At 34.7% G+C, this 27,270-nt stretch overlaps 2 protein-coding genes across 3 annotated transcripts in view; one reads left to right on the top strand and one right to left on the bottom strand.

Annotated features, from left to right (window-relative positions):
- The window catches only part of SS18 (SS18 subunit of BAF chromatin remodeling complex), a 66,240-nt gene that overhangs the window by 26,297 nt on the left and 12,673 nt on the right, over positions 1 to 27,270 (bottom strand). For both annotated transcript variants that reach the window (XM_028524994.2, XM_028524995.2), the window contains exons 4-5: positions 14,282 to 14,435; positions 10,245 to 10,466 (exon numbers count right to left, since the gene is read on the bottom strand). In XM_028524994.2, coding sequence (XP_028380795.1) covers positions 10,245 to 10,466; positions 14,282 to 14,435 — 376 coding nt within the window. The remainder of the gene's footprint in view (positions 1 to 10,244; positions 10,467 to 14,281; positions 14,436 to 27,270) is intronic.
- On the top strand, positions 18,498 to 19,007 carry LOC114507007 (40S ribosomal protein S19-like). The gene has a single exon (XM_036009190.1). It carries the CDS (start codon positions 18,534 to 18,536, stop codon positions 18,969 to 18,971), a length of 438 nt encoding a protein of 145 aa, XP_035865083.1. The 5' UTR covers positions 18,498 to 18,533; the 3' UTR covers positions 18,972 to 19,007.

Here is a 27,270-nt window from a genome sequence, read left to right as displayed (position 1 = left end):
TTCCATCTGAAGAACTGTATGCTCTAAAATACTACTTTATCAGAGCTAACTCTTTCTCCTATTTGCTTTCTTTTGTTTTTCTACTATTTTTCACATTCCTTTTTCCTTCTACTTTTACCATGAATATAAGCCTTTCAAAGGTTACTGTGGGATTTTTCTTTCACCAAGGAAATAAACTCTTAACAGTAAATATGATGTGGCACACTGCAGACTGGAAGGGAAGAGAGCTTAACATTGAATGCACTTACCATCTCCAGCCATGCTTTCAACATTCATTTCATGTAAACCATTAACAACTACCACAGGTAATTATGCTAATATTCAAGTTTTAACCCAGGAATCCAAAGATCAAGATTATATATAGCTTATAGGTATCAAATGGGAGTCAGACAAAACTTGTTTGATTTCAAAGCACATGTTTATTCCAGTATTCTTCACTGATTCTTCACTACATATAACAAATTCAGCACTTCAGAGGCAAATTATGTAACAAAAGGTCCAAACACTAATTTAATTAAGTTACAATTTTAAAAATATATTTTGTATATAATAAAGTACTGAACACTAGCATTCATAATTTAATAGGCAACATGACTGGGCATTTGTGTAATGCATTTTCAATAAATGAAGGTTGTGCTCTTTCTTTCATCAACACTGATAAAAGAAAGACCTCTTGTCTTAACAAAATTAGCTATAAAACTAAAGCATTTAATATGCATTAAAGTCAAAATTAAAAATAAAGAAGCAAAAACATAATAGCTGAGGGAAAATCCAAAAGGATACAATGACAACAAAATTCTGAGCTTTGCTCTAAAAGAGAAAAGTATTTCTAGCTTAAGCCCTAGATAGGAAAGACATCACCACCAGGTGCTTTTATCTCTGGGACTATAAGCACTTCCTATGCCAAAGAGCTCAAATCCCACCCTTCTTTTAATCTCCTTCACTCTCCTCCCTCTGAGGACCCTTGACATCATTCAGGATCAAGTCTAAAACCAAACAAAATGGAGGAGGATAGCAGTACTAAAACATGTTTTCCATGTTTTTTTAGAAACTGAATTTACTGAGGTGACACTGGTTAATAAAATTACATAAGTTTCAGGTGTGCAATTCTATACCACCTGTATATTACATTGTGTGCTTACCATCACCATTTAACCTTTTCCTTTTAATAATCACCCTACTGGCGTCTCTCATTGGGTTTTGGGGTTATTTTGCCTAACTCCTTCACCTGTTTCACCCAGCCCCCGAAACCCCTTCCTTCTGGCAGCTATCAGTCTGTTCTCTAAGAGTCTGTTTCTATTTTGTGTGTTAGTTTATTTTGTTCCTTAGATTCCACCTATAAGTGAAATTGTTAGCTTATTTCACTTAGCATAATGCTCTCCAGTTCCACCAATGCTGTTGCAAATGGTAAGATAAACCTTTTTCACAGCTGAGTGGCATTCTGTTTTGTAAATGTATCACAGCTTTTTTAGCCACTCATCCACTGATGGGCACTAAGCTGCTTTCAGATCTTGGCTATAGTAAATAACGTTGCAATGAACATAGGGGTGCATATATTTTTCTGAATTAGTGTTTCAGGTTTCTTCAGATAAATTCCCCGAAGTGGAATTGTTGGGTCATAAGGCAGATCCATTTTTAATTCTTTAAGGTTATCTCCATACTGCTTTCCACAGTGGCTGCACCAATCTGGATTCCCACCAACAGTGCATGAGGGTCCCCTTTTCTCCATATCCTCACCTTGTTGTTTATTGATCTATTGATGATAGCCATTCTGACAGCTGAGAGATTTATCTCATTGTGGTTTTAATGTGCATTTCTCTAATGATTAGTGACGTTGAGCATCTTTTCATTTCTGTTAGCCATCAGTATGTCTTATTTGAAGAAATGTCTATTCAGGTCCTCTGCTCATTTTTTAATTGGACTGTTTGCTTTTTCTGCTGTTGAGCTGCGTAAGTTCTTTATCTATTTTGGGTATTATAAATAAAGTTTTTTATGTTTTTCCTTCAAGCCCTATCTATTAAAAAAATTATGACTTCCTGGCTGGCGTAGCTCAGTGGATTGAGCGCGGGCTGGGAACCAAAGTGTCCCAGGTTCGATTCCCAGCCAGGGTACATTCCTGGGTTGCAGGCCATAACCCCCAGCAACCGCAGATTGATGTTTCTCTCTCTCTTTCTCTCTCTCTCTCTCTCTCTCTCTCTTCTCTCCCTCTCCTTCCCTCCCTCCCTTCCCTCTCTAAAAATAAATAAATAAAATCTTTAAAAAAAAATTATGACTTCAATTCTGATTGTTTAAGAAGCATATTATTTTCCTAGGATAAGGAAATATGCTACACTGGCAAATGTGTGAATATTATTAGTCCTCACAAGGTTACCCCAAATAAGTTCTAAAAATCTGTAATACAGAGTGAAGTTAAGAGTATATAGTAAGACTGTAATAACCATTTTCTAGAAGCAATAACATCACACATTACTTTATGCTTAAAGGTTTTCTTCATCTTGTGTAGAAATCATTTTGATGCTAAGGCTCACTACAAAGTGTGATACTACATACACAAAGATACTACTACTATCTTAATTATCTACAATTTTCTTGAAAAAGTGTTTTAAAAGGATATATAACAAATGTTCATCACCAACATTATTTCTTTCCATTTTGAGTTCTATACTATAACAGATACTCTATTGAAACATCCTGTATCTTAAACACAAGTAAAATAATCCCAAATCACCATATTTTATATAACTAGAATTCTTTACTCTAATGAGACAGTTAATACTTAGTTGTATTTCAAGTTATTGAAATCCTTGTCAAATTTTTAAGTATAGAGATAACATTATTTTCATTAATATATGAATTCAGAATTATGTAATTTTTAAAAAATCTACATACATTTATGTTCACATCTTCAGATGCAAACCTATACATCCATAACTCTATATGTAATATCACTGATCTATAAATTATTTTAAGTAAAATTTAAAAATGACAGCTAGGGGCTAATGAGCACTTCTTACGGGCCAGGCTTACTATGCTAAGAGCTTTATGTTTATTATTTATCTACCACAAAACCTATGAAACAGGTAGAATTATTGCCAACTTCACTTGACAGATAAGAAAATTTAACACTGCAAGCATTAAGAATCTTACCTAAAGTTGCATAACTAGTAAATGGTAAGAACTCTAAAGCAATGCTCTTAGCTACTACATGTATCTTCTTTCAACTCATGCTTCTCCCATGTAATGTCTCTCAGGAAAACAGTTCTATATAACATCATCACCATAATACAAAAATGCTAAAATATAAGAAATTTCTTCATCCTGCCTGTATCTATGTTATAATGAGAATTAGACTATGAAATTTCATAGACAACACCCTCCCCAAGCCTATTTTCTTGCTCATAATTCATTACATACTGGTCACATTTTAGTGCCAGTCATTCAGCTCTGACTTATGAACCAAAAGGTCACTACTTTGATTCCCAGGCAGAGCACATGCCTGGGTTGTGGGCCAGGTTCCCCATTTGGGAGCAAGTGAGAGGCAACCAGTCCATGTATCTCTCACACATTGATTTTTCTTTCCCCCTCTTTCTCCCTCCCTTGCCCTCTCTCTAAAAAATAAATAAAATCTTTTAAAAAATTCAATCTCAAAGTAACATGTACAGGTCTCACTTGAAGTTATTACTAATAAGGATTTTTTTTTTAACAAGGAAAAAAAAGCCCTGTACTCTAACAAACTATTAGCTAGCCCACTACCTATTAAACAGCCATTTAAAATTACAGGATTCTTTACTTAAAAACATACACTTGTGCTCAATCATTTTAAACAGTTCATAATAAAATAAAATTTATAAATACAACAGCAAGGATAAAAGAACAAGAGCCAAGCAACTAAGAAAACCCTAAAAGTTTAATAAAGTCATTGCAACTAGTACAAATTTAAGTTTCTAAGCAATCAATGAAAAGTTAGAAACATGGCAGATTTTATTTATTTTATTTTTACTTTTTAATATTTTATTTATTTTCAGAGAGGGGAATGGAGAGATAAAAAAAAGGGAGAGAAACACTCATGTGTTAGAGAAACATCAATTGATTGCCTCTCACACACACCCCAACCAGGGACCAGGCCCATAACCTAGGCATGTGCCCTGACCAGGAATCAAACCAGCGACCTTTCACTTTGCAAGATGATGCCCAACCGACTGAAAAACAATAGTGAGGGTTAGCACCATGAAGGATTTTAGCTAGTAAAACAGGTAGCAGTTCACTGATACAAATTTTTTATAATATAAACATTTTAGAAAAATTCTCATGAACATATTAAAAAGTACTAAAACCTAAGAGTATCAACAACTTTTGTTATTTTCATTTGTTTCTTTAATAACAGACCATCCTTATCTGTAATTCCTTACATTAACCACTTCTTAAAGCTGTTACAACTGTGCACAAAATTTTGCCCTGGAAGGGACATTTAGCAGATTGCAGAGATTGTGGTTGTCACAGCTGACATGGGGGTGCTACTGCCACCTAGTGGATGCAGGACAGAAATACTGCCAGTACACGGGACAAGCCCCCAAAACAAAGAATTATTCAGCTCTAAATGGCAATAGTGCCAAGTTAAGAAATCCTGTATCTCAAGGACATAATTGTACATCATAGGCATCTCTACAAATAATCTAGGATTTAAATGATATATTTAGCTTTCTGGTGACTAAACAAAATGGAAAAGGAGTATGTTATAGCTTAACAAATCTAGCAAAATTAAAGATTATACAGATGCTTAAGGTTAAGACAATCTCTTTTATATAGTTTCAGCTATATTACATAATATTAATCCAAAAACAAACTCCAAAAGCTCTAGATCTATGTGGTACAAGTGACAATCTGCTGTGAAGTAAAGATCCTATCTTGCCCAAGGAAAAAGCCATGGAGCTGGGTACATTAGAACATACAGTTTTGTCTCACTTGGCATGAGAGTTGAAAAGTGATGAACCATCTAACATAGAAGATTATCATGCAGCCCAGAAAAATTCTGAGAGAATGGGCTATAAATAAGCATAACATCGAATATTTGTTAAATATAATTTGTAAAATTTACCTCTAGAGACTCTGGTTTAGCAAGTATAGGGTGGAGCAGACAAATCTTATTTTAACAAGTATTCCTGGAGATTCTGATCCAGGTAGTCCTAGAGCTACACACTGAGAGAGTTCTAAGGGAAAGAATAAGCAATCAACCCCTTTTACCACAAAAGAAGCTATAGATTATGGTTTATATAAAATATTTAATAACGGAGTAGGACTGCCTCCCACACAGCACTTAGGGTAGGATGTTAGCTAAAAAAATGAATCCAAGAGAGTTTATGTTACAAAAATGCCAAAACTCACTGAATGATACACTTAAAAATATGTAAATGTTATCTAAATTTTCTAATATTTAAAATGTTGACTTCTAATAATATGCAACTAAAGTATTATAGGTAAAGTATACAGATATCTGCAAATTACTCTGAAATGCATTTGGGAAAATAAGATTCATTGATGGATGAGTAAATTAACAGATGGATGATAAACAAATTTAGTAAAATATTAACTATAGAATACAGGTGGCAATTATGCAGGTACAATTCCTTCAACTTTTCTGTAAGTTTGAAGTTTCACATAAAATATTGGGAGAAGATTTTTAATTAATCCTAGAATAATATATAGAGACTCCTTAAAACTCAACAGTGAAAAACAAACAATCCAACTAGAAAGAGGGCAAAAGACATGAAGACACATTTCATTGAAGACGACACATAATGGCAAAGAACCACATGAAAAGATGTTCATGCTAGTAGCCATTAGGGAAATGCAAATTAAGACCACAAAGAGATATCACTATACATTTTTAGAACAGCTGCCATAAAAAAAAATATTGACAATACCAAATGCTGTCAAGAATTTGTAGAAAGCAGATCTTTCATATATTGCTGGTGAGACTGTAAAATGGTACAGCCACTTTGATAATCAGTTTGGAGGCTTCTAAAAAAAAAATAAACACACTTATCATATAACCCAGCTATTGCATTCCTGGGTATTTATCCTAGAGAAATGAATGCTTACATCCAAACAAAAACATGAATGTGTTCACAATACATGTTCACAATACTTGTTCATAGCACCTTTATTTATAAAAGCCTAAAACAGAAACAACCAAAATGTTTCTCAATGTGTGAATGATCAAACAAACTGCAGTACAACCATACTATGTAACATTACTCAGCAGTAAAAAGGAATGAACCACTGATACACGCAACAACTTGAATATTAACTAAGCTGAGTAAAAAGGCAATCGGACAAAGTCACATAGTGTATGATTCCATTTACATAACATTCCAACAAGGACAAAGTTACAGAAATGGAAAGAAAACTAAGTGGTTGCTGGGGATTAGAGATGGCTGAGGGAGGACACACAGGATCTATTACCTTTACAACTTCCTGTAAACCTATAATTATTTTAAAGTAAAAAGTTTTAGAAAATGAACTGTAATAAAACTGAATTTATAATCTGTTGGACAGAAACACACCTGGATTTTGTCTTCCAAACCCAAAGGTTTTGGTATAACTGACAATCATCTGTTTGTTGTATCTGACAGTTCCTTTTTTGGTTCACTCCTAGAATGACAGTTCATGACAATACCAGAGAGAAGGATGCTAGTTTTCTAATTTGTTATAAAAAGGAAATCTAGCTCACCTAGCTGTCAACAAATAGGAAAATGATGGAAAAAACAAGACACAGTTCCTGACTTTATAAAATGTAGAGTCTAGAGAAAAATAATTAACATAAATTTACAAATAATTATGTAATTAACAAGTACTCAAACTGCTGCCACAAAGTGTCTAAATACAGGCTATATAACCTTACATAAATGTACTGTACCTTGTCTATGGAGTAATTTAAAACTTACAGAGCAAGATTATAGATGATTTTTTTTTTATACTCTATGCTTTTTGCATTTTCCAGATATTTAAGTACAATTTTTATAACCAAAAAATGACATCATTGAAGAAAAAATTACAACCTTGAAAAACTCATTCAAAATAGTAATATTTATCATATGTATAAATGAACTACAATGTAGCTGTATATCCCTATAACTGTAACAAACAGAAACCTGAAATACTAGCAATATTGTAGTGATTTACCTACTTAACAGTGAAGAGAGGTGAGTTTACTGGTACACAATGTGACTTATTATTTTGCACTAGTACTATAAATTAGCAGAATATTTCTCTTTACTTTCTTAAAGAGTCAATATGATAAACTGTAAACGTATGATATCTGTTCCCTGTAGTAATTTCAACCAGATTCCTAAATTACAATGACAAGATTTTTAAACTAGTTACTTTTCCATCCATTTCATTTTCAAAGCTGAGAGAGAAAAGGAAGGGAGGGTAAAAATGTCACTTCGAAATCTACCAAAATGAATCTATCTAGACTTTGACCTGTAGTGTTCTGTTTAGAAAACTACTACTATATCACCAGTTAAAATTCCCAAATATGCCACTTAAATAATAATTGCCATATAATTGTTACTTTTTAAAACAAAAATCTCAGAATTAGTCTTTTTCCATTTTTTTGGCCACTTTGACAAAGGTTGAATCTAAGAAATCCCACAAATATTTTTTCTTGACTAATATACCCTATTATTTAAATGGTAATTAGCTTTAATACTGTTCAATATCTCTTGACAGAGAGGTGTTTAAGAATATGGAAATAGCCAAAAGATTCCAACAGTTTGTCATTAACTCAAAGAACAGCTAATATCTCTCCATAAATGTCAAAAGAAATTTTTAAAAGCCAAGTGTTTTCATTTTATGAAATTTTGCTATTTTTCAAGCTTTTCTTTAAAGACTGTATTTATAATGTAGTTTCCCTAAATTTCTTCCACTTATTTATCAAAACAAAATTTTACATATAAAATATGTACCTACCCTGTATTGGGAACTGCCCTGCCTGGTTTCAGAAGCTGTAACCCCCCCATGGCTAAGGCTGAGTGAGCGACCTTCAGACCACAAGCCACTAAGGAGACAAAGCTTATCTCCCTGGCAGGGGCGCCACCTCTGCCCCTTTTACTTCACTCTGTCTGGCCCCAAATGCAATGACAGGTAAGATTCCTCAAGGGAGGGATGATCTAAGACAGGCACAATCAGAAAGGGGCTCCAGGGAAGGACTTGGGGGGCTATAGCAAAAGAGGGTGATGGACCCTCGCCCCTCGCTTTTGACATAGCCTGAGTCCTCATTCTGTCTGCAAGAAGTCTCCTAATCTTTTGGCTGCCTTACTTCCCCTGCAGACTTAAGCCTGAAACAATGACAGAGGGTGATGCAGCCCTGTGCTAAAAAGGGCAGGTTCCCCAGGGCGATGAGGCCTAAGAAAGAATGCATAAAATCCTGTAAAACCTACTTTGCTAAGAATGTCCTCAATTAAGTGATAAGGGTCCAAGCAGGAAATGAGTTTGTTTCCGAAAGTTTTGTAGCCCTTTAGCTAACAGACCCTGACTCAGAATAAGCCCTCATAGTTCTTTGAATGTTATCTGTTGTTTGATCCTTACTGCCTGACAATGATTAATGAGCTTTATCTGTTTTCCTGTGCAAACTGAACCCAATAAAAGCCCATTGAGGTAAAGGCTCTTGGCCCCTCTTCATTCCTCTCCAAACCGATCTGTCTTGGTAGACTTATTCTCATCCATGGCAGCCGGGGGGGGGGCCCTACAGACGGAGTCCCCCCACAGTCCTGGCCAGGTGGCTGAGTTTGTTGGAGTGTTCTCCTGTGCACCAAAAGGGTGCAGGTCCAATTCCCGGTCAGGGTACATACCAGGTACAAAAAAATGACATTTAAAAGAATAGTTGGCCCTTAAGTTTAAAATGAAAAACTTCTATGAAATCAGCTCCTTCCTCCAAAAACAGTAATTATTTTTCTACATGCATATTGCTACAAGCATTATTTTTTCTTCTACTTGAAAGCAAACTATGCTGCAACATCATTCATTTTTTTGGTGTACACCCTAACTTTTCTTAACTAGTTTCTAGCATATGTGCCATCATTACTGTAGTTACTGTCAGAATCACTATCAATTTTTTTGCCCTCTCTTTTGGTAACCAAGTATGTGGAGAGACATGTGGACTCCACCCTGATCTAACAATGACTTTATTTGTTTGACTATTGGTCTGAATCTTTAACTGACCTACAAAACCAAAGAAAATAATAACATTAAACAACTTCAGAGAAAAAAATGGAAGCAAGCACCAGTTTTGTGAAGCTACATTCACTATTATCTTCCTTTGTTTTCAATATATCTCATCAAAATTACAGAAAATATTAATATTTAAAATTTAGAATGTATTAGTTTATCATAAATAATTATCAACAAATTAACACTGACTCTCTTAATCCAGATTCACTGCAGTGATTTATTTTTCATAAATAAAATCTAGCAATTTTTATCGCAAATACATTAAATCTATCTTATACTGTTAAACACACCACATTTCCTAATTGAAAAAGCTTTAGGCTGGCAATATGTCAAATGTTTTAACAGGCAATTAGCAGAACAGAGCCCCACTTACCAGTTTTTAGCTACTTTTCACAAGAATATTCAAAAGAGAAACATGGTAATAATTTCATTCCCTGATACTGGTAATAAACTTTTCACACCACTCTAATACAAGAACATAGCAGCACCTCCACTAAATACTGTAATAACAAATTATACTATTACCTTTTAAATGCTAAAACTCAGAATCAGAAAACCTCCATATAAATCAAGGGAAATTCACATAAATTTACTTATCCTTAATAGTAAAATGAACCACAGAGTAAATATTTGTAAGGGGTGTACTTGCAACAATAAAATTATATTTTCTCAATTTTCTAGCTCTACAGCAAATATTTGGTTATTCACTGATTAGTTTGTGTCAGAAAAAAATCCAAATTAATATAGAACCTCAAATAAACTGTCCAAAAGACATAAAAATAAATAAGCTAAAAATAACCTAAATTAGACAATTTAATTTTTAAATGTAAAAAAAAAAAAAAGAGTATTTTAAGCTGGTTCCTTAAGCTGGTTTCTCAACATTCCTTCTATATATATATAATTGTTACTCACTTCAAACTTGCACATTTAAGATCAGTTAACAACTTGAAAAATTTGTTTTATTTTCAAAGGCTGATGTAGCATTCTAGTCAAGAATAACAAAGTTTATTTACCTTGGTTTGGCTGCATATTCATATTTGGTCTGGGGCCATAGTTTCCCATGGGTTGGCCTTGACTCATTGTCATCTGATTCTGTACTGGCATGCTCTGTGACGATGGCACGGAATGGTTGTACCCTCCCATGGATCCATGGCTACTCGAAGGCATGTTCATGGAATTGTTTGTCATACTGAGTTGATTGGGTCCAGGTCCCTGCATAGGCATATGATTAGGCCCTTTGAAGAAAAATGATCAGAACCAAAATACAAAAGTTAAACAGATAGTCTGTACAAAAGTACCTTAAGAGATTTTTTATTTTTTTACATTATAATAATAATACCAAACAATAACTTCAGTATTTCATCAATAGCAAACAAAGAAAATGTTTTACATGAATGATAGCAAATACTACGAGGTAAATGTTATTATTCCCATTTTACAGATTAAGAAATAAATACTTCTGAAATGCCAGGAACATTGTGAAAAATAACAGTAATGAGGGAGGACTAATATGGTAAGAGAGCAAAACATAAAGCTGATGTAATTAGAGGTGTGAAGTATTATTAGCACATAAATAAACTAACAGATCAATGAATCCAGAGCAGAGTCTAAAAACCAACCCAAATGGGTAAGTTAGTAAATAATTATAGTGGTGACACTAAGCATCAGTGAGTAAAAGAATGATAATTTAATGCATGTTCTGACAATTGAATAGCCATCTGGAAAAACAACACGTTGGACCCCTTCCACATTACTTCCATGAAGACTAAGTCCAGATGACTAAAAAATTAAACATTAAAAAAGAAGGGGTGGGGAGGAAGAGAGAAAAAGAAAAGAAACCATAAAAGAGAATTTCAGGAAAAAATTTTTTCAAAAATAATCATGGGGTGGAAGGGCCATTTTAAATATGTCAGAAAATCCACAATCATAAAGACTGACAAACTGCATGAAAAAAAAGTTGAACAACACCCAAACAAAACCAAAATTAAATACTTAAAAAATAAAGTGGGAAGAAACTACTTACAAGTCACATCACAAACCAAACTAGTTAAAATATAACATAAATAAAACACTGCCAGCAGTAAAAGAAAGGGCAAAGGACATGAATGACCAGTTCACACAAAAAACTACAAGTGGTCATAAACATAATCAAACTGTATGCTTTATTTACAATATAAAAAGGCAAATTAAAACTATGAGACCGATTTTTCATCTTTCACATTGGTAAAGATCAAATACTTTGACCCAGCTATTACAAAGAAAGAAGTACCTTCATATGTTGTCCAGGGAATCTATACATTAAAATGCATGTAATTTTAACCCAACAATTTCAATTTTTGGAATATTATCTTATAAATACACAAGTTTTGTATGTGTACACATGTGTATACATACCAAATAGTATATCTTATTTACTTGTTTATTTTTAAATTACAGACATATTCTCAGAACCATAATTTTTAATACCATCACTAGAAATAACCTATATTTCTATCAGAAGGGAACTGCTCAAGTAAATTAGAAGCATCCATAAAAAAAAGAATGCACCCTGGCTGGTGCAGCTCAGTGGATTGAGCGCGGGCTGCGAACCAAAGTGTCGCAGGTTCGATTTCCAGTCAGGGTACATGCCTGGGTTGCAGGCCATGACCCCCAGCAACCGCACATTGATGTTTCTCTCTCTCTCTATCTCCCTCCCTTCCCTCTCTAAAAAATAAATAAATAAAATCTTAAAAAAAAAAAAGAATGCAATGTAGTCATCAAAAAGAATGAGCCAACTATTTATACACTGAGTGGTCTCCAAAATATATCTTATATACTCATAGTCTCTAAGATATACCTTGAAGAGGGAAAAAAATGATATATTAATACTATCTAATGAATGCTAGATACTACTACTTTAAAAAAATAAGAAAAATATATGTTTTATACATAGAGAATCTCTTTTAACAACTTTTTAAAAGATTTTATTTATTTTTAGAGGGGAGAGGAGAATGAGAAGGAGAGAGAAACATAGATATGGAGAAGAAACATCGATCAGTTGCCTCTTGCAGGCTCCCAATCCAGGACCTGGCCTGAAACCCAGGCATGTGCCCTGATGGGGACTTAAACCAGCAACTCTTCAGTTTGAGAGGTGATGACCAACTCACTGAGCCACACCAGTCGAGGGTACAGAGAATATCTCTTGAAGGACAAATAGACACCACTGACTCTGGAACAAAGTGTCTGGAGAGGTAAAGACTATATCCCTTTTGGTATCGTTTGATTTTGGTACCACAGCCATGTAGTGTTTAGTCTTCTTCTAAAACTCAGTTAACTTTTTTTTGAAAAGGAGCCTGACACTGAAAGGTTATTTGACCAAGAACAGCAATATATAAATAGCTCTGCAACTTAGATTGTAAAATATTAAAAACTAAACTAAAATAGTAAATAAAAAGCCTAGTATAAATGTGTGCACAAAAGTTAAATGCTATATAGAACTTATTAAATAAAGAAAGTACAAGTAAGTGGATTTCTGACTTCTCCTACACCTACCTCCCTACAAATTGTTTTGGAAGCTCCACAGTATTCTGGACCACCTAGGTCACACCTAGCTGAAAATCTCTAGCTTCTAAAAATTATAACCACTCCAGATGGCCTTATGTAAAACCAAAATGTCATAGTAATAATCATTATATTGCAGCTCAACTGCCCCTTCAGCCTTAGGCTTGAGTTACATGGAGAGGTTAAGTCAAAATCCTAATTAAAGGTACCACCATAAAAAAAAAAAAAAAAATCACAAAACTTCTCACTTGTTACCCTGTATTTTTACTATCTTTCCAGTCTTAAAAACACTGTGTCTTGATGAGCCAAATGTTGATTCGGCAAAAATATTCCTCCTGACTACAACCTGACAAGCAATTATGTCTTTATTCCTAACTCCCTATTACTGTGTGCCACGTGGGCCACTGATTATGGCAAGCTGTAGCAAGAAGAAGACAGCCACGGAAACCCCATCGCCCATCTACCTGATCAGTCATACGTGGATCCTCTATAAATGAGGCTGCCTGTCTTCCTTACTCTGTACTCTCTTTTTACTTTATTATCTACACCCATCACCCACAGTCACTGAAGCTACCAACTAACACAATCAGCTAAGATGACACTCTCCTAAGGATGCTAATTAATAATTTTAAAACTAAATTGTTCTGTTATTTTAATATACTTTCATTATTACTATTTGTAAAACACTTTTCTTTTTATTAATGAAAATAGTCTTTGTCATTAGAAAGTGAAAATATTCTCTTATTAAACGTAGAAAACACCCCAACAACATTTATGGGTATGGGCTGTCTGTTACAAAAGCAAAATAGTTTAAAGATACTTTTCAGATTAAAAATTCAAACCAGCAAAGGTAACTAACTAAGCCTCCAAATAGCCTGAAATATATCCTAGGTGGCTCTAAACTTAAAATGGATAAATAAGGGAAACAGCTCATTATATATGAAAGCTGACATTATTTTTCAGTTTTAAATTTTGCTTTAATATCTATTTCCATATTTATGTTATAAACACAAACCTATAACCAGCTTTAACAGTATCAATGAGAAAACACTAACATACATTAGCACTTTAAAGATTGTTTCTTTCTTTTCCCTATGTGTTTTTCCAGGATTACTGCTTCTGAGTCCAATAAATTTTTAATACAAAACTCAGGGAAATGTTATAATATCTTTTTATAAAGAGATTTTAATTCTTAAGCCAGGGCACAATGCCTTCTTTTTTCCAAAAAGCTTCCAAAACCAGCTGTATTGCATAGTTTCAGACAGACTAAATTTAGCTGGTTCTGTTCATCAGAGGAATGCTGTGTGTCAGCTACATCAAAGCCCAAGGGCAGCCTGATAAACACTGAATACAGGTCACGTAGCTCTGTAGCTAACAAACTCTAAGAGAGCTTGTACTCGGGGGCATTCAAAGCAGTTTTGTCATCAACAATCTAGTATCCCTTGAGCCCCCATGTCGTTTCAGTTGCTAAGCAACTCTGGTGTTAATGTCTTAGAGGAGAAAAACTTACCAGGCATCTGGCCGTTCATCTGGTTCTGCATGTGTGGTGCAGGAGGACCCCCACCTACCATTCCATCTGAAGGCATGCTGTGGGAGCGTGGAGGTGGGGGAGGGCCGCTCTGATTCATCCCTCCAGGACCCATAGGCATATTCTGTGTGGGTGGCTGAAAGAAGACAGTTTAGTAAAATAACAGAAGCAGTTATACAATATATTAAAGATGCATATGGTGTAACAGTTGCCTATATGATTAAATTAAATAGAAACAAAATTTATTTTAATGCATTTTAATCGTGGACTTATTAATGTCATATTTTATATGCCCCCCAAAGTTCATAATATCGTTAGCATGAATATATCAACTGACCACCTTAGATAAAAACAACACAATAAAAGTATATTTTAGTTTATAAAATCTCGATGAAAATAAAAACTTTAACATTCTGTACAAAAAGAATTTTCATTTATTTATGTATAAGGGTTTCCACTGTGTCCATTACTGCTGTTATTTAAATTAGGTTTAAAAATTGTCTCCTTTCATTATTATTATATTAGGGTGTATTTACTACTAATGATGGATTTTACCTGAAAAAAATACTGTAAAAAAATTATTCAAGAACGAGAAATACCAAAATCTAATATGCTTTATGCTGTTTGAAGGTGGGGAAGGAGTAGTTTTGACGGCAGAATGTTTTAAATCACCAAGACTCAATTCAGCCCAACATTTTTGTGCCGACTGCTCCTATAGATAGGAACATTACTGATGGCCTCCAAGGGTACAGAGACAGCTGCCTCAAAAGGACGCCTTTGGCAAATTTCCTAATGAAAGTGTGAAGAAAATCACTGACTAACCTTGAGAGTTCAGAAAAGGGCGAGAGGAAAAACATAGACACAAGGTGGTCTGCAACACCTGGCTCCCTTCTTGGGGATAATTTGATGGAGAAAGCTAATGGTTAGTTTCTTTCCAAACCCCAATTTTTATGCCTGCAGAAGGACAGTACAGTATTATTCTCTACAAACTCATTTCTGCCTTCTTTCTCTACTTCTTTATGCTCTAAATATAATGTCTACTCTTATAACTTCAGTTATTTTATGTCTCCCACATTTTTAGGCAGCCGGTTGGTGACTTTGTGTGTACCATCCAGATACTATGAACACAAACCACTCTGGCATGGCTGACAAATACACATTGCTCTTTAGCTATCACATGTAAACACTCTGATTGGCAACCCTTTAATCATCACTAACATTTATAAAAACAACCAAGTACTACTCAAAATAACACTCATTTAAAATTCATAATCTTTAAATTTCTTCCTACTAAATCCAAATATTAATTATCCTTTATTATTAAATACTTTCTCTTTCATTCTCATCTTAAATTCTTTTTTCAATTTGTAGTCTTTAACACTTAATGATCTTGTTCAATTTTCAAAAAAAATTTACCAAACATCAACTCAGTGTTCACTTATCTTAGTTTTAAATTATCCTTTTAAAAAATTCCTTTTATTCTGGTTTCTTTTTCATTACCATTTACCCCTCTTATACCTCCCTCCCCCTGCAATCACATGGATACTGCTGTCCATGTCCAAGAGTCCTTTTCCCTTTTTGCTCTATCCCTCCATCCCTAAAACCCTTTCCCATAGCTGTCGGCCTGCTCTCTATGAGTCTGTCTCTATTTTGCTTGCTAGTTCAGTTTGTTCATTAGATTCCACATATGAGTGAAATCATATACATTTGTCTTTCTCTGACTGGCTTATTTCATTTAGCATAATGTTCTCCAGGTCCATCTATGCTGTCACAAAGGGTAAAATTTTCTTCTTTTTTACAGCTGAGTAATATTCCATTGTGTAAATGTCCCATTTTATAGTCAATTAATATTTAACAAAGGAAGAAACATACACAATGGACTAAAGAAAGTTTATTCAATAAATGGTGTTGGGAAAATTGAACAGATAGGTGCAGAAAAATGAGACTTGACCATCACAACAGAAGAAATTCAAAATAAACTAAAGACTTAAAATGTTAGACCCAAAACCATAAAAATCCTAGAAAAATATAGGCAGTAAAATCTTGGACATTGCTCGTAGCAATATTTTTTCTGATATATCTCCTCAAGCAAGGGATACAAAAGAAAAAAAATAAAGAACTGGGAATACATCAAAATAAAAAGTTTTTGCACAGGAAGGAAACCGTCAACAAAATAAAAAGACAACCCACTGAATGGGAGAACATATTGCCGATACATCTGATAAGGGGTTAATATCTAAAATTTATAAATAACTTATGAAACTCAACATACACACACACAAAAATAATCCAATTAAATAATGGGCAAAGGACCTGAACAGAAACTTCTCCAACTAGGACATAAAGTTGGCCAACAGACATATGAAAAGATGTTCAAAGTCACTAATAATCAGAGGAATGCAAATTAAAACCACAATGAGGTATCACCTCACACTGGTCAGAAGTCTACCACAAATAAATCAATAAACAAGTGCTAGAGAGGATGGATAGAAAGGGGAACCCTTTTGCATTGTTGGTATAGCCACTATGGAAAGCAGTATGGAGATACCTCAAAAAATTAAAAACGGAACTGCCTTATAACCCAGCAATTCCACTTCTTGGAACTGATCTGAAGAAACCCAAAATACTAATTCGAAAGAACATAAGTACCCCTATGTTCATTGCTGCGTTATTTACAATCGCCAAGATTTGAAAGCAGCCCAAGTAGGTAAATGGATAAATTATCCTTTATCATCCCTCAAACATAGCTGACCTCAACCCTGGTTTGAAAATAAAAATCTTTCCTCCTATATTTGTGTCCAAATTTTCCATTGAAAATTAATATTCTCACTCTCAATGGATATCGGTTTTTCATTTCCTGTGATTCAATTCATAAGAATCAGTTTTGTGGCTACCATCATAAGAAGAACAAGTATGGAACTAACTCTCCTAACAGACATTATCTAGACAAATGTAAAAACTCTTTGAAAACACTAACGAGCAATGCATGGAGAGAAAGGGAAAAGGTTACAACTCTTGAAAGAAGCAAAACATAGATCAGCTCCATAATCACCTTGGCTTTTTCCTTGACTTTCCTGTTTAACAGGAAAATAGAGTCCAAGTAGGAAGTGGCAGTTCTACTGGACTATGTAGAAGACAGTCAGTTTGGGACCACCATAGTGCTGGAAACTAAACAACCACAAAAGGGGAAAATTCAAGAAAAAAACCATTAGGAAGCTAAAAACCTAAGCACAGATTTTAGTTTCTGCCCAGTGCTAGGGGGACAGAGATGAGAGTTTAGGTCCCACCGAAATAGAAGGGCCTTCACAAGCAACTCAGGTTCTCTATTCAAACTTAAAACAAAAACAAAAACAAAAGAAACCTCTGCACAGATTGAGGTCAAAACTGAAATAGATCAACCCTAAAACACTTTATAATCAACCCTCAAAAGATTGAAGGTAATGCCTTAGTACTTCCCCTACCAAAGTAAAACTTAACTCTTTGGAGGAAAATAACACCAAGTACAGTCCCTACAACTGTTCGTTTATAATGTCTGACATTCTATTAAAAATTACATGTCATTCTAAAAAACAAGAATAGCCAATACCGATTAGGATGGTTATAACAATTTTAAAAACTACACAAAGTGACAAGTATTGTCAAGAATGCAGAGAAGGCGAAACTCTCATAAATGCTGTTGGGACTGTAAAAACAGCCACTGTGGAAAACAATTTTACAGGTCCTCCAAAAGTTACCACGTGACCTACCAATTCTACTCCTTGTATAGATCCAAGAGAAATGAAGACGCACATTCACACAAAACTTGTACATAAATGTTCATAGCAGCATTCATAATAGCCAAAAAGTAGGGAAAAACTCAAATGTCCATCAAGTCATGATAAATTAACAAAATGTGGCATATATATATTGTACATCCATACAAGGGAGTATTACTCAACCACAAAAACTGAATGAAGTACTGAAGCATGCCACAGCACTGATAAACCTTGATGCTACAGCACTGATAAACCTTGAAAACACTATGCTAAGTGAAAGAAGTCAGACTCAAAAGACTACATTGTATAATTCCATTTATATGAAATGTCCAGAATAGGTAAATCCAGAGACAAAAACAGGTTGCTGAATCACTGCTGGGGGATGAGCAAAAGGGAGATTTGGGATTGAATGTCAACCCAGTCTGGAGTGATAAAAATGTTTTACCCTTTCCCCTGGCTGGCAGCACGGAGGCCGCACGATGCCCGGAGTTACTGTAAAAGACGTGAACCAGCAGGAGTTTGTCCGAGCTCTGGCAGCCTTCCTCAAGAAGTCCGGGAAGCTGAAAGTCCCTGAATGGGTGGACACTGTCAAGCTGGCCAAGCATAAAGAGCTTGCTCCCTACAATGAGAATTGGCTCTACATACGAGCTGCTTCCACAGCACGGCACCTATATCTCCGGGGCGGCACTGGGGTTGGCTCCATGACCAAGATCTACGGGGGACGACAGAGAAATGGTGTCATGCCCAGCCACTTTAGTAGAGGTTCCAAGAGCGTGGCCCACTGGGTCCTCCAAGCCCTGGAGGGGCTGAAAATGGTGGAGAAGGACCAGGATGGGGGCCAAAAACTGACGCCTCAGGGACAGAGAGATATGGACAGAATCGCCGGACAGGTGGCAGCTGCCAACAAGAAGCATTAGAACAAATGATGCTGGGTTAATAAATTGCCTCATTCGGGGGAAAAAAAAAAAGTTTTATAATTTTGGATAGTGATAATAGTTTCACAGAACCGTGAATATATCAAAAACCACTAAACTGCACACTTTAAGTTAAAATGGTGAATTTCATGTTATGTGAATTTCATCTCAATATTTTAAAAAGAGTATAGGAGCCCTGGCTGGCATAGCTCAGTGGATTGAGTGTGGGCTGCGAACCAAAGTGTCAGAGGTTCGATTCCCAGTCAGGGTACATGCCTGGGTTGCAGGCCACGACCCCCAGCAACCGCACATTGATGTTTCTCTCTCTCCCTCTTTCTCCCTCCCTTCCCTCTCTAAAAATAAATAAATAAAATCTTAAAAAAAAAAAAAGAGTATAGGGACAACCAAGAGAAACAGAAAAAGACACATAGGCCATTCACATTTTTGAGTTATCTGCAAGAGTTTAAAATAACTATCATTGACATGTTCAAGAAAAACCACAAGATGGAGAACTTCAGCAAAATCATAGACTTCTTAAGGGTCAAATGAAAATTCCAGAACTGAAAAATATCATCACTGAAATTAGAACTCAGCAGTTTAGTTAGAACAAAGAAGAGAATTGGTGAATTGAAAAAAATGTGTAGAAAATATGACACATCAAGAAAAAAATAAAGAAAAAAAAATACCCCCAAACAAGGGTAAAGACATGTACAACATGGCGAAAAAGTCTAATATACATCTAACTAGAGTTATAAAAGCAGAGAAAATTAAATATCCATAATATATGAAAAATACTGGAACGAATTTTTCCAAAGCTAACAAGATATAAGTCTCTAGCAAACATAAGAAGCTCTATAAACAGCATGATATGAAGAAAACCGTATCTAGAAACATCAGAGTCAAAGTCCTAAAAACCAAAGTCTAAAAGAAAGTCTTAAAAGTGCCCAGGAAAAATAATATACACTGTCTTCAAGGCAACAGCAATAAGACTAATTTTTTACTGTAAACAAGCAAAACACAACACAATAACATGACTTTTTTTTTAGAAACTTTCAGCTATTATTTCTTTTTTTAAAAAAGGAGTTTTATTTATTTATTTCTTTATTTTAGAGAGGGGAAGGGAGGGAGAAAGAGAGAGAGAGAAACATCAACATGTGGTTGCCTCTCACGTGGCCCCCACTGGCCTGCAACTCAGGCATGTGCCCTGACTGGGAATTGAAACATGACTTTTTTTTTAATTAAGAAAATAAACCAATGTACCTCGAGTTTTACACTGAGAAAATATCCTCCAAACTATAATATGAAATAACAGTTTCAGAAAAACAAAAGCTGAGAGAACCTGTTACAAGTAAAGGGAGTTCATCTAGCTAAAAGAAAATGACCCCAGATGGAAGCACAGAACTAGAGAAATTAACACATTGTATGCAGGAAACGTATTTATACATTTTACGTTGACTGGCAGTAGAGCGTGTGGTAAAAACTACCAGCAAACAATGTGTTAAAAGAAAGGAGTATGTAAATAAATATAAATTAATACTGTTATTTAAAATAACAGTAACAATGACTTATATGGTTTAAACATACATATAAGTATACATATATAATAAGACTAACATAAAAACTCAGTAAGGATAAGTGAAGTTAAATTGTTACAAATTTCTTGCATTTTTTAGCAAGGGTTAAAATTAACCATTTCTATTACCTCCTCCTCTGTGACCATCCCTGGCATAAGCCAACATAATCTCTCTCATGTTAATTACTGCAACAGTCTCCCAGTTGGACTACCTATTCAATCCATCTCTTCTACAGTAAATTCTCCACATAGTAATCACAATAAACTGGTTAAAATATATCAACTCAGCCCTGGCTACTATGGCTCAGTCAACTGGAGCATCATTCCATACACCAAAAGGTTGGGAGTTCAATTTCCAGTCAGAATGTGTAGGGGAGGCAACCAATCAATGTTTCTCTTTCACATCAATGTTTCTATCTTTCCCCATTCCCCTCTCTCATTCTCTCAAATCAATAAACAAACATATTTTAAAATTTTAGGAAAAAAAAAAAGACCTGTGATCCTTTGTGGAGGCTCTTCTGCTCCAAGTCCTCTAAGAGTTTACAATTTCAGAGTAAAAATCAAAGGCCTTACAAGACTTAAGAAAAAGAGAAAAAAGCTTACAAGACAGAACCTGTCCACACAAAAGAGGAAGAATCTGCTCCAGTCAAAACCTTCAAGTTCCTTAACAAGCAGGCACAGGACTTCGGGACCTTTCCACTACTTGTTTCTTCTGCCTCAAACATTCTTCCTCAATTCTTCGCTCACATGTCACCTTCTCAATGAGATCTGCCCTGACCACTCTATTTCACGTTGCAAATTTCATCCTTACCTCCAACATTCCCAATACACCTCTCCTTGCTCTATTTTTCTCCTTTTCCATAACTCTTATTGCCTTCAAACAAGCTATATATTATCATTGAACTATGTATTATGCCTGCCTTGCTTGCTAGAATATAAAACCAAAGAGAGGAGCAGTGTTTGTTTTGTTCAATGATGTTTCAAAAAGTACCTAGCTATTGCCTGTCACATAGTACTTACTATTTAGTAACTAAATTAATGAACTCTCAATTTAAGTGACTTACTATAAATTTAAAAATAATTCTGCCATGGCTGGTATGGCTCAGTGGACTGAGTGCCAGCTTGCAAACCAAAGGGTCGCCAGTTCGATTCCCAGTCAGAGCACGTGCCTGGGCTGCAGGCCAGGTCCCCAGTAGGGGCACACTAGAGGCAACCACACGTTGATGTTTCTCTCCCTCTCTTTCTCCTTCCCTTCCCCTCTAAAAATAAATAAATAAAATCCTTTAAAAAATTCTGACAATAAAATTACCTTCAATATTTATTTAAAATATAAAAATATAACTGCTAAATATAATTTTTAGTTTAATAGTTATCTCCATAACTATTGCTAATATAGCTATTATTGATAAAGTTTCCCACAAGGAGGCTCTACAATGACAGATATAACAAACTTAAAAATAAGATTATTCAAAATTGAAGATACATATACAATACTACCAAAAGCTAAAAAAGAGATGACTTCTATACACACAAATGAAAGAGCCTTGATTAGATCCAAAAGCCTTATCATATCATATTTCCCTTACTTCCTAGTCCTAAGTCAACCTCCCAAAAATGAGTTCTTTTTATACATATCTGCAACAGTTGAGGAAGATCTCCCTGACTCCTCATTCATTCCCACATGAAATTTCAGGATGCCGTCATGGGTAGGTAGCTTTGAATTTGTTCAGGCTTTCAACTTTACCAACTGATTCCCTCAATTTAATAATCTCAACAATTGTCATGTCTTTTTGTCACCCCCTGCCCCAACAGCTAATCAAGATTTCAACCCTACTATAAAACCTGACGAGCTAAACTTTCATAACTAATAATTTTCCCACTTGTTTTCACAGCCTGATGATTCTCCAAATTTCCTAAGAAATTAGGACCCAAAATGATTCACCTACTAATATTACTCTCCCCAGTTTTAGTAATAGGGTACCTATTAAATCCAATCTTTCTGTTATGAAACAGCAAACACACCCACTGTAACTCTAACATTAAACTATCCCAGCTCTGAAATACTATAATGATGTTGTCAATCACCAGTCACTCCAGACCCATAATCTAAAAGAACAGAAAGTAAATGCCTTCTGCCCTGGCCAGGTGATTTGGTTGGAAAGTCTTCCCATATACCAAATGGTTGCTGGTTCGAATCCCTCGATTTCTGGTCAGGGCACTTAATTAGGTTGCAAATTCAATCCCAAGTCAGGGCGTGTATGGGTCGCTATTGATTTCACATCGATGCTTCTCTCTTTCCCTCTGCTCTCCCCTCCCATTCTCCATCCTCCCTTCCTAAAATCAATAAACATTCTATATCCTCTGGTGAAGATTAAAAAAAAAAAAAGTAAATATCTTCTTCCCAACCATTGATGTTTCTCTCTTATATCAAAGCTTTTCTTTCCCTCTGCACCTCAACTCCTTCTCTTTCCCCCTCTCCCACTCTCTATCCCTTCTCTCTCTCTAAAATCAATAAACATATCCTATATCCTCTGGTGAAGACTTTTTTTTTTTTTAAAGTAAATGCCTTCTTCCCACACCAGGAGAATTCTCTGGAATATACTTCCAAAACTAAAAAGCTAATCCACTCTGAAACATGGGGGAGATAAATTTTACGCCCATTAAAAACCAAGAAGATATATTGGCTTAATCTTGAATGTATTTTTTATATCTATACCCATCTGGCTAAATTACAAAAGTAATGTGTAATCATTATAAAACCAGAAAAATGAAAACAGGAACCATTGCTAAAAGCTTCATACAATACTTCAGAAAGTTATTTAAAATTCGTTTATTTATTTTTTGAAAATAGGATCATAGTATTCTGTGATTTCTTTTATTATACTGTCAGCATTATCAGTAAATAATTCAACCTCATTCAAAAATGTAGAATTCAACTGCATAAGCTGTTTTCACCCACCCTCAAAACTGACACTTGTTCCTCATTTGTCTTTTTCTAATATAAACAATGTTTAAATTAAGTCTTGTAAAATATTTTTCTGTACTTAATTCTATTCAAATTAAGAGTGAATTAAATAATTTCCAACATTTAGGTTCTTTTTATTTCTTACCTACGCAGCAAAAAATCTGCTCCTTAAAGAGGTAAGCTAGATATATTATTTTCAACTAATGACAAAGGGTCATTATGTTCCTTATGTTCCTTAGTATGTTAAAATGCTACTTTCAAAAAAGAAATGCTACTTTCACTGATTTAATACAGTTCTGAAAAAAATTCAGATACTCACACACATACATACATACAAACATACACACTAATTTTTATTCCTGCAGTAAGATGTATCCAATCTCTTTACATATCTGGACTTCAGACAGTCTTCTGAATTTCATATAATATATACTGTTACTGTCTAGCAAACAGTTAACATGACTTTTTATAGGACTCTGAAAGGACAAGATGGGCAACAATTACAGCAAAATGCAACCTATAATACTGTGTATTAATCTGGAGATATGTGCCCCATAAATCAATTGTCCACAAAACACAGAGTTACCTCCCTTGTGAAACTTTCCCTAACACTTGGCATAACTAATGACTTTTACTACTATGCATAAAGTGTACTTACATATACAATGTTCTAAAATGACACGTATCATACCATCTGTTGAGATGTCTTTAATTTCATTTATAGAATTTACAGGTATATTAAAGATTTTATTTTACATTTTTTAAGGAATTAAATCAACATCTTGTTTAGTTTTCTCCTTTTTCTCAACAAAGCCTTCCTCACCTCAAAATCAGACAAATAACTGATGCCTTAATTTACACCACACAATGGGGCAGAAGTTCTGTAGTTGTTCATATGGAAAATAATACAATAATTAATAAATAATATAAAAATAAACTCTGTGTTTCACATACTCCCAACTATAAACCTACTTTTGCCCACCCCTATATTTATATCGGTTTTTATTTGCATAAAAACAGGCAGAAGTCCTGGCTAGTATGGTTCCGTGGATTGAGCACCAGCCAGAGAACCAAAGGGTGGCAGGATGGATTCCCAAGCAAGGCACATGCCTGGGTTGCAGGCTGGTCCTCGGTCAGGGGTGTACAATAGGGAACCACACACTGATGTTTCTCTCCATCTCTTTCTCCCTCCCTTCCCCTCTCTCTAAAAATAAATAAATAAAATCTTTTTAAAAAATGCAATTTAAAAAAATACAGGTAGAAGATGGAGATAGTGGTATGCTTTCATATTACCATTTTGCAGTTTTAGATGTTCTACCCATATCAAAATATTACCTATGCTAAAATTTAGGTTAAAAGTTGTAAAAGAAAAATATTTATAAATGAAATATATTCTGCTTATCTTTAAAATATTCCACAGCTCTAAGCATGTGTTCCTTCCCTTCGATCATACCTGTAAACAGTATATTCTACATTATCTAATTTTAGTCACTAAAATACTTAACAGATGATCTGCCTTAACAGATGTCACTAAACCTAAAGACTAAGCTGTTATCACTTTTACTGAATCTTGTATAAGGAAAGGTTAATGTGCTGCCCCAGGATTGCTCACAACATCAAGTGTCAGTGGCATCACCAAAAAATATAATTTAGAAAATAAAAAATATGTAAAGCATAAAACCTACTATAAATTAATTGTTATTAATAGTATAGACTTTCTTTGTGCAAAATATTTACTAAACAAAAATTATCTTTTATAAATTTAAACTTTAAGAAGTGTATCTGGTTAAATTAGGTTTTTTAAAACTTATACTCATAATAAATTAAATGAAAGCCAGGTAAGAAATTCCAATCGGCTTTCAGCCTTCTTTTAAAATTAAGTGACATGCTTATACACTCAATCTAGTGAATGGCATCACTATCAGTCAGGTCTCCAAACTTACCCTTCATATGTAATCAGTAACTGAATCTCGCAAGTCTTGCTTCAAACACTCCTGAATCTTATTTCTCCTTCCATTTATGCTTTCTAACTGTATACTACCTTCCACTTCAACACCATCAATACTTACTGAGTACCTCCTATATGCTGGAAACCATAACTTACATAATCTCTGTAACATTATATAATTAGTATTATCTTTCTCATATTGTGAAGGTAGTTCATGGTACACAACATCAGATGAAGTTGGTATTACAGGAATAAGAATCGTATTTTCCTGAAGTTTTGCATCTCCTCAGAACATCACTGAATATTGCATTTAAAAATCATGAAAACATAAGGTCCTTAAGTCCTAGCTGCATGGTAGAATCACCTCAGAAGCTTTTTAAAATGTGTAGTCAAGGTAAAGAATCACTAGGCTATTTAACTATCTAGGTTCTTCACAGCTCTAAAATTTCTAATTCTATATAAATATTTTCAAACTGTATGTCTTAAAATGAACTACCACAATAGCAAGACTATTTTCTCAAGTTTTTCCCAAAGAAAAATTAAGTTAACAAATAAAAACTTTTGTGATTTAAACTGTTCTCATAATTCTTTCCTAAACCAATGATGCCTAAAACTTCTCATATGATCAAACTTATAAAGAACTTACAAAACTCAAAACCAAAGGACAAACAATCCAATGAAAAACAGACACAGAACAGACATTTCTCTAACTAGAACTACAGACGCCCAACAGACATATGGAAAGATGCTCAACATCACTAGTCATAAGAGACATACAAATTAAAACCACAGTGTGGTATCACCTCATACCTGTCAGAGTGGCTATATCAATAAATCAACAAATAACAAGTGTTGGAACGGATGTGGAGAAAAGAGAACCCCCATGCACTGTTGGTGGGAATGCAGACTGGTGAAACTACTGTGCGAAGAGGTATGGAGCTACCTCATAAAATTAAAAATGGAATTAACTACCTTACAACCCAGGAATTCCACTTCTGGGAATACATCCAAGGGAACCCAAAGCACTAATCTGAAAGGACATAAGCACCCCTATGTTCATTGCAGCATTATTTACAATAGCCAAGATCTGGAAGCAGCCCAAGTGTCCATCAGTAGATATGTGGATAAAAAAAGCTGTGGTACATTTACACAATGGAATACTACTCCACTATAAAAAAAATAAGGAAATCTTGCCCTTTGCAACAGCATGGATGGAACTGGAGAGCATTATGCTAAGTGAAATACGCCAGTCAGAGAAAGACAAATACCATATGATCTCACTCACATATGGAATCTAATGAACAAATTGAACCAAGGAGCAAAATAGAAATAGACTTAGATAGAAAACAGACTGACAGCTCTCAGACAGGAGGGGAGTTGCAGGACTAGATGCAAAAGGTAAAGGGATTAAGAAAAAGACCTCCTAGACACAGAAAACAGTACAATGTTTGTCAGAGGGAAAGACGGGTAGGGTAAGGCTGCAATAGAGAAAGATCAAAACCAAAAACAGATTCTTTTAAAAGACTTGAAAAAAATACATGATTAACACCCAGCATGAGTATCAAAATATATTTTACAAGAGAAGGCACAAATGAACTATGTTAAAAAAGAAAAAATCACTACATATCTTGAGGACATTAGAAGTATAAGATATTTCATGAACCTTATACTAACAAATTGGAAAATTTAGATAAAATGCTGAAAAACACAATTTACAAAAATAGGCAATTCATAAATCATAGAAACATATAAATTATCCACTAACAATTAAAAAGATTAAGTGAAAACTTCACAAAGAAAACTCCAGATCCAGATG

This window comes from Phyllostomus discolor, chromosome 9 (assembly GCF_004126475.2).
Source record: "Phyllostomus discolor isolate MPI-MPIP mPhyDis1 chromosome 9, mPhyDis1.pri.v3, whole genome shotgun sequence".
NCBI lineage: Eukaryota > Metazoa > Chordata > Mammalia > Chiroptera > Phyllostomidae > Phyllostomus > Phyllostomus discolor.
This window is presented reverse-complemented; position numbering and strand designations above follow the sequence as displayed.

What these genes read in the sequence shown, in the direction of transcription:
- LOC114507007 (XM_036009190.1), top strand. Translation starts at nt 18,534, where the DNA reads ATGCCCGGAGTTACTGTAAAAGACGTGAACCAGCAGGAGTTTGTCCGA.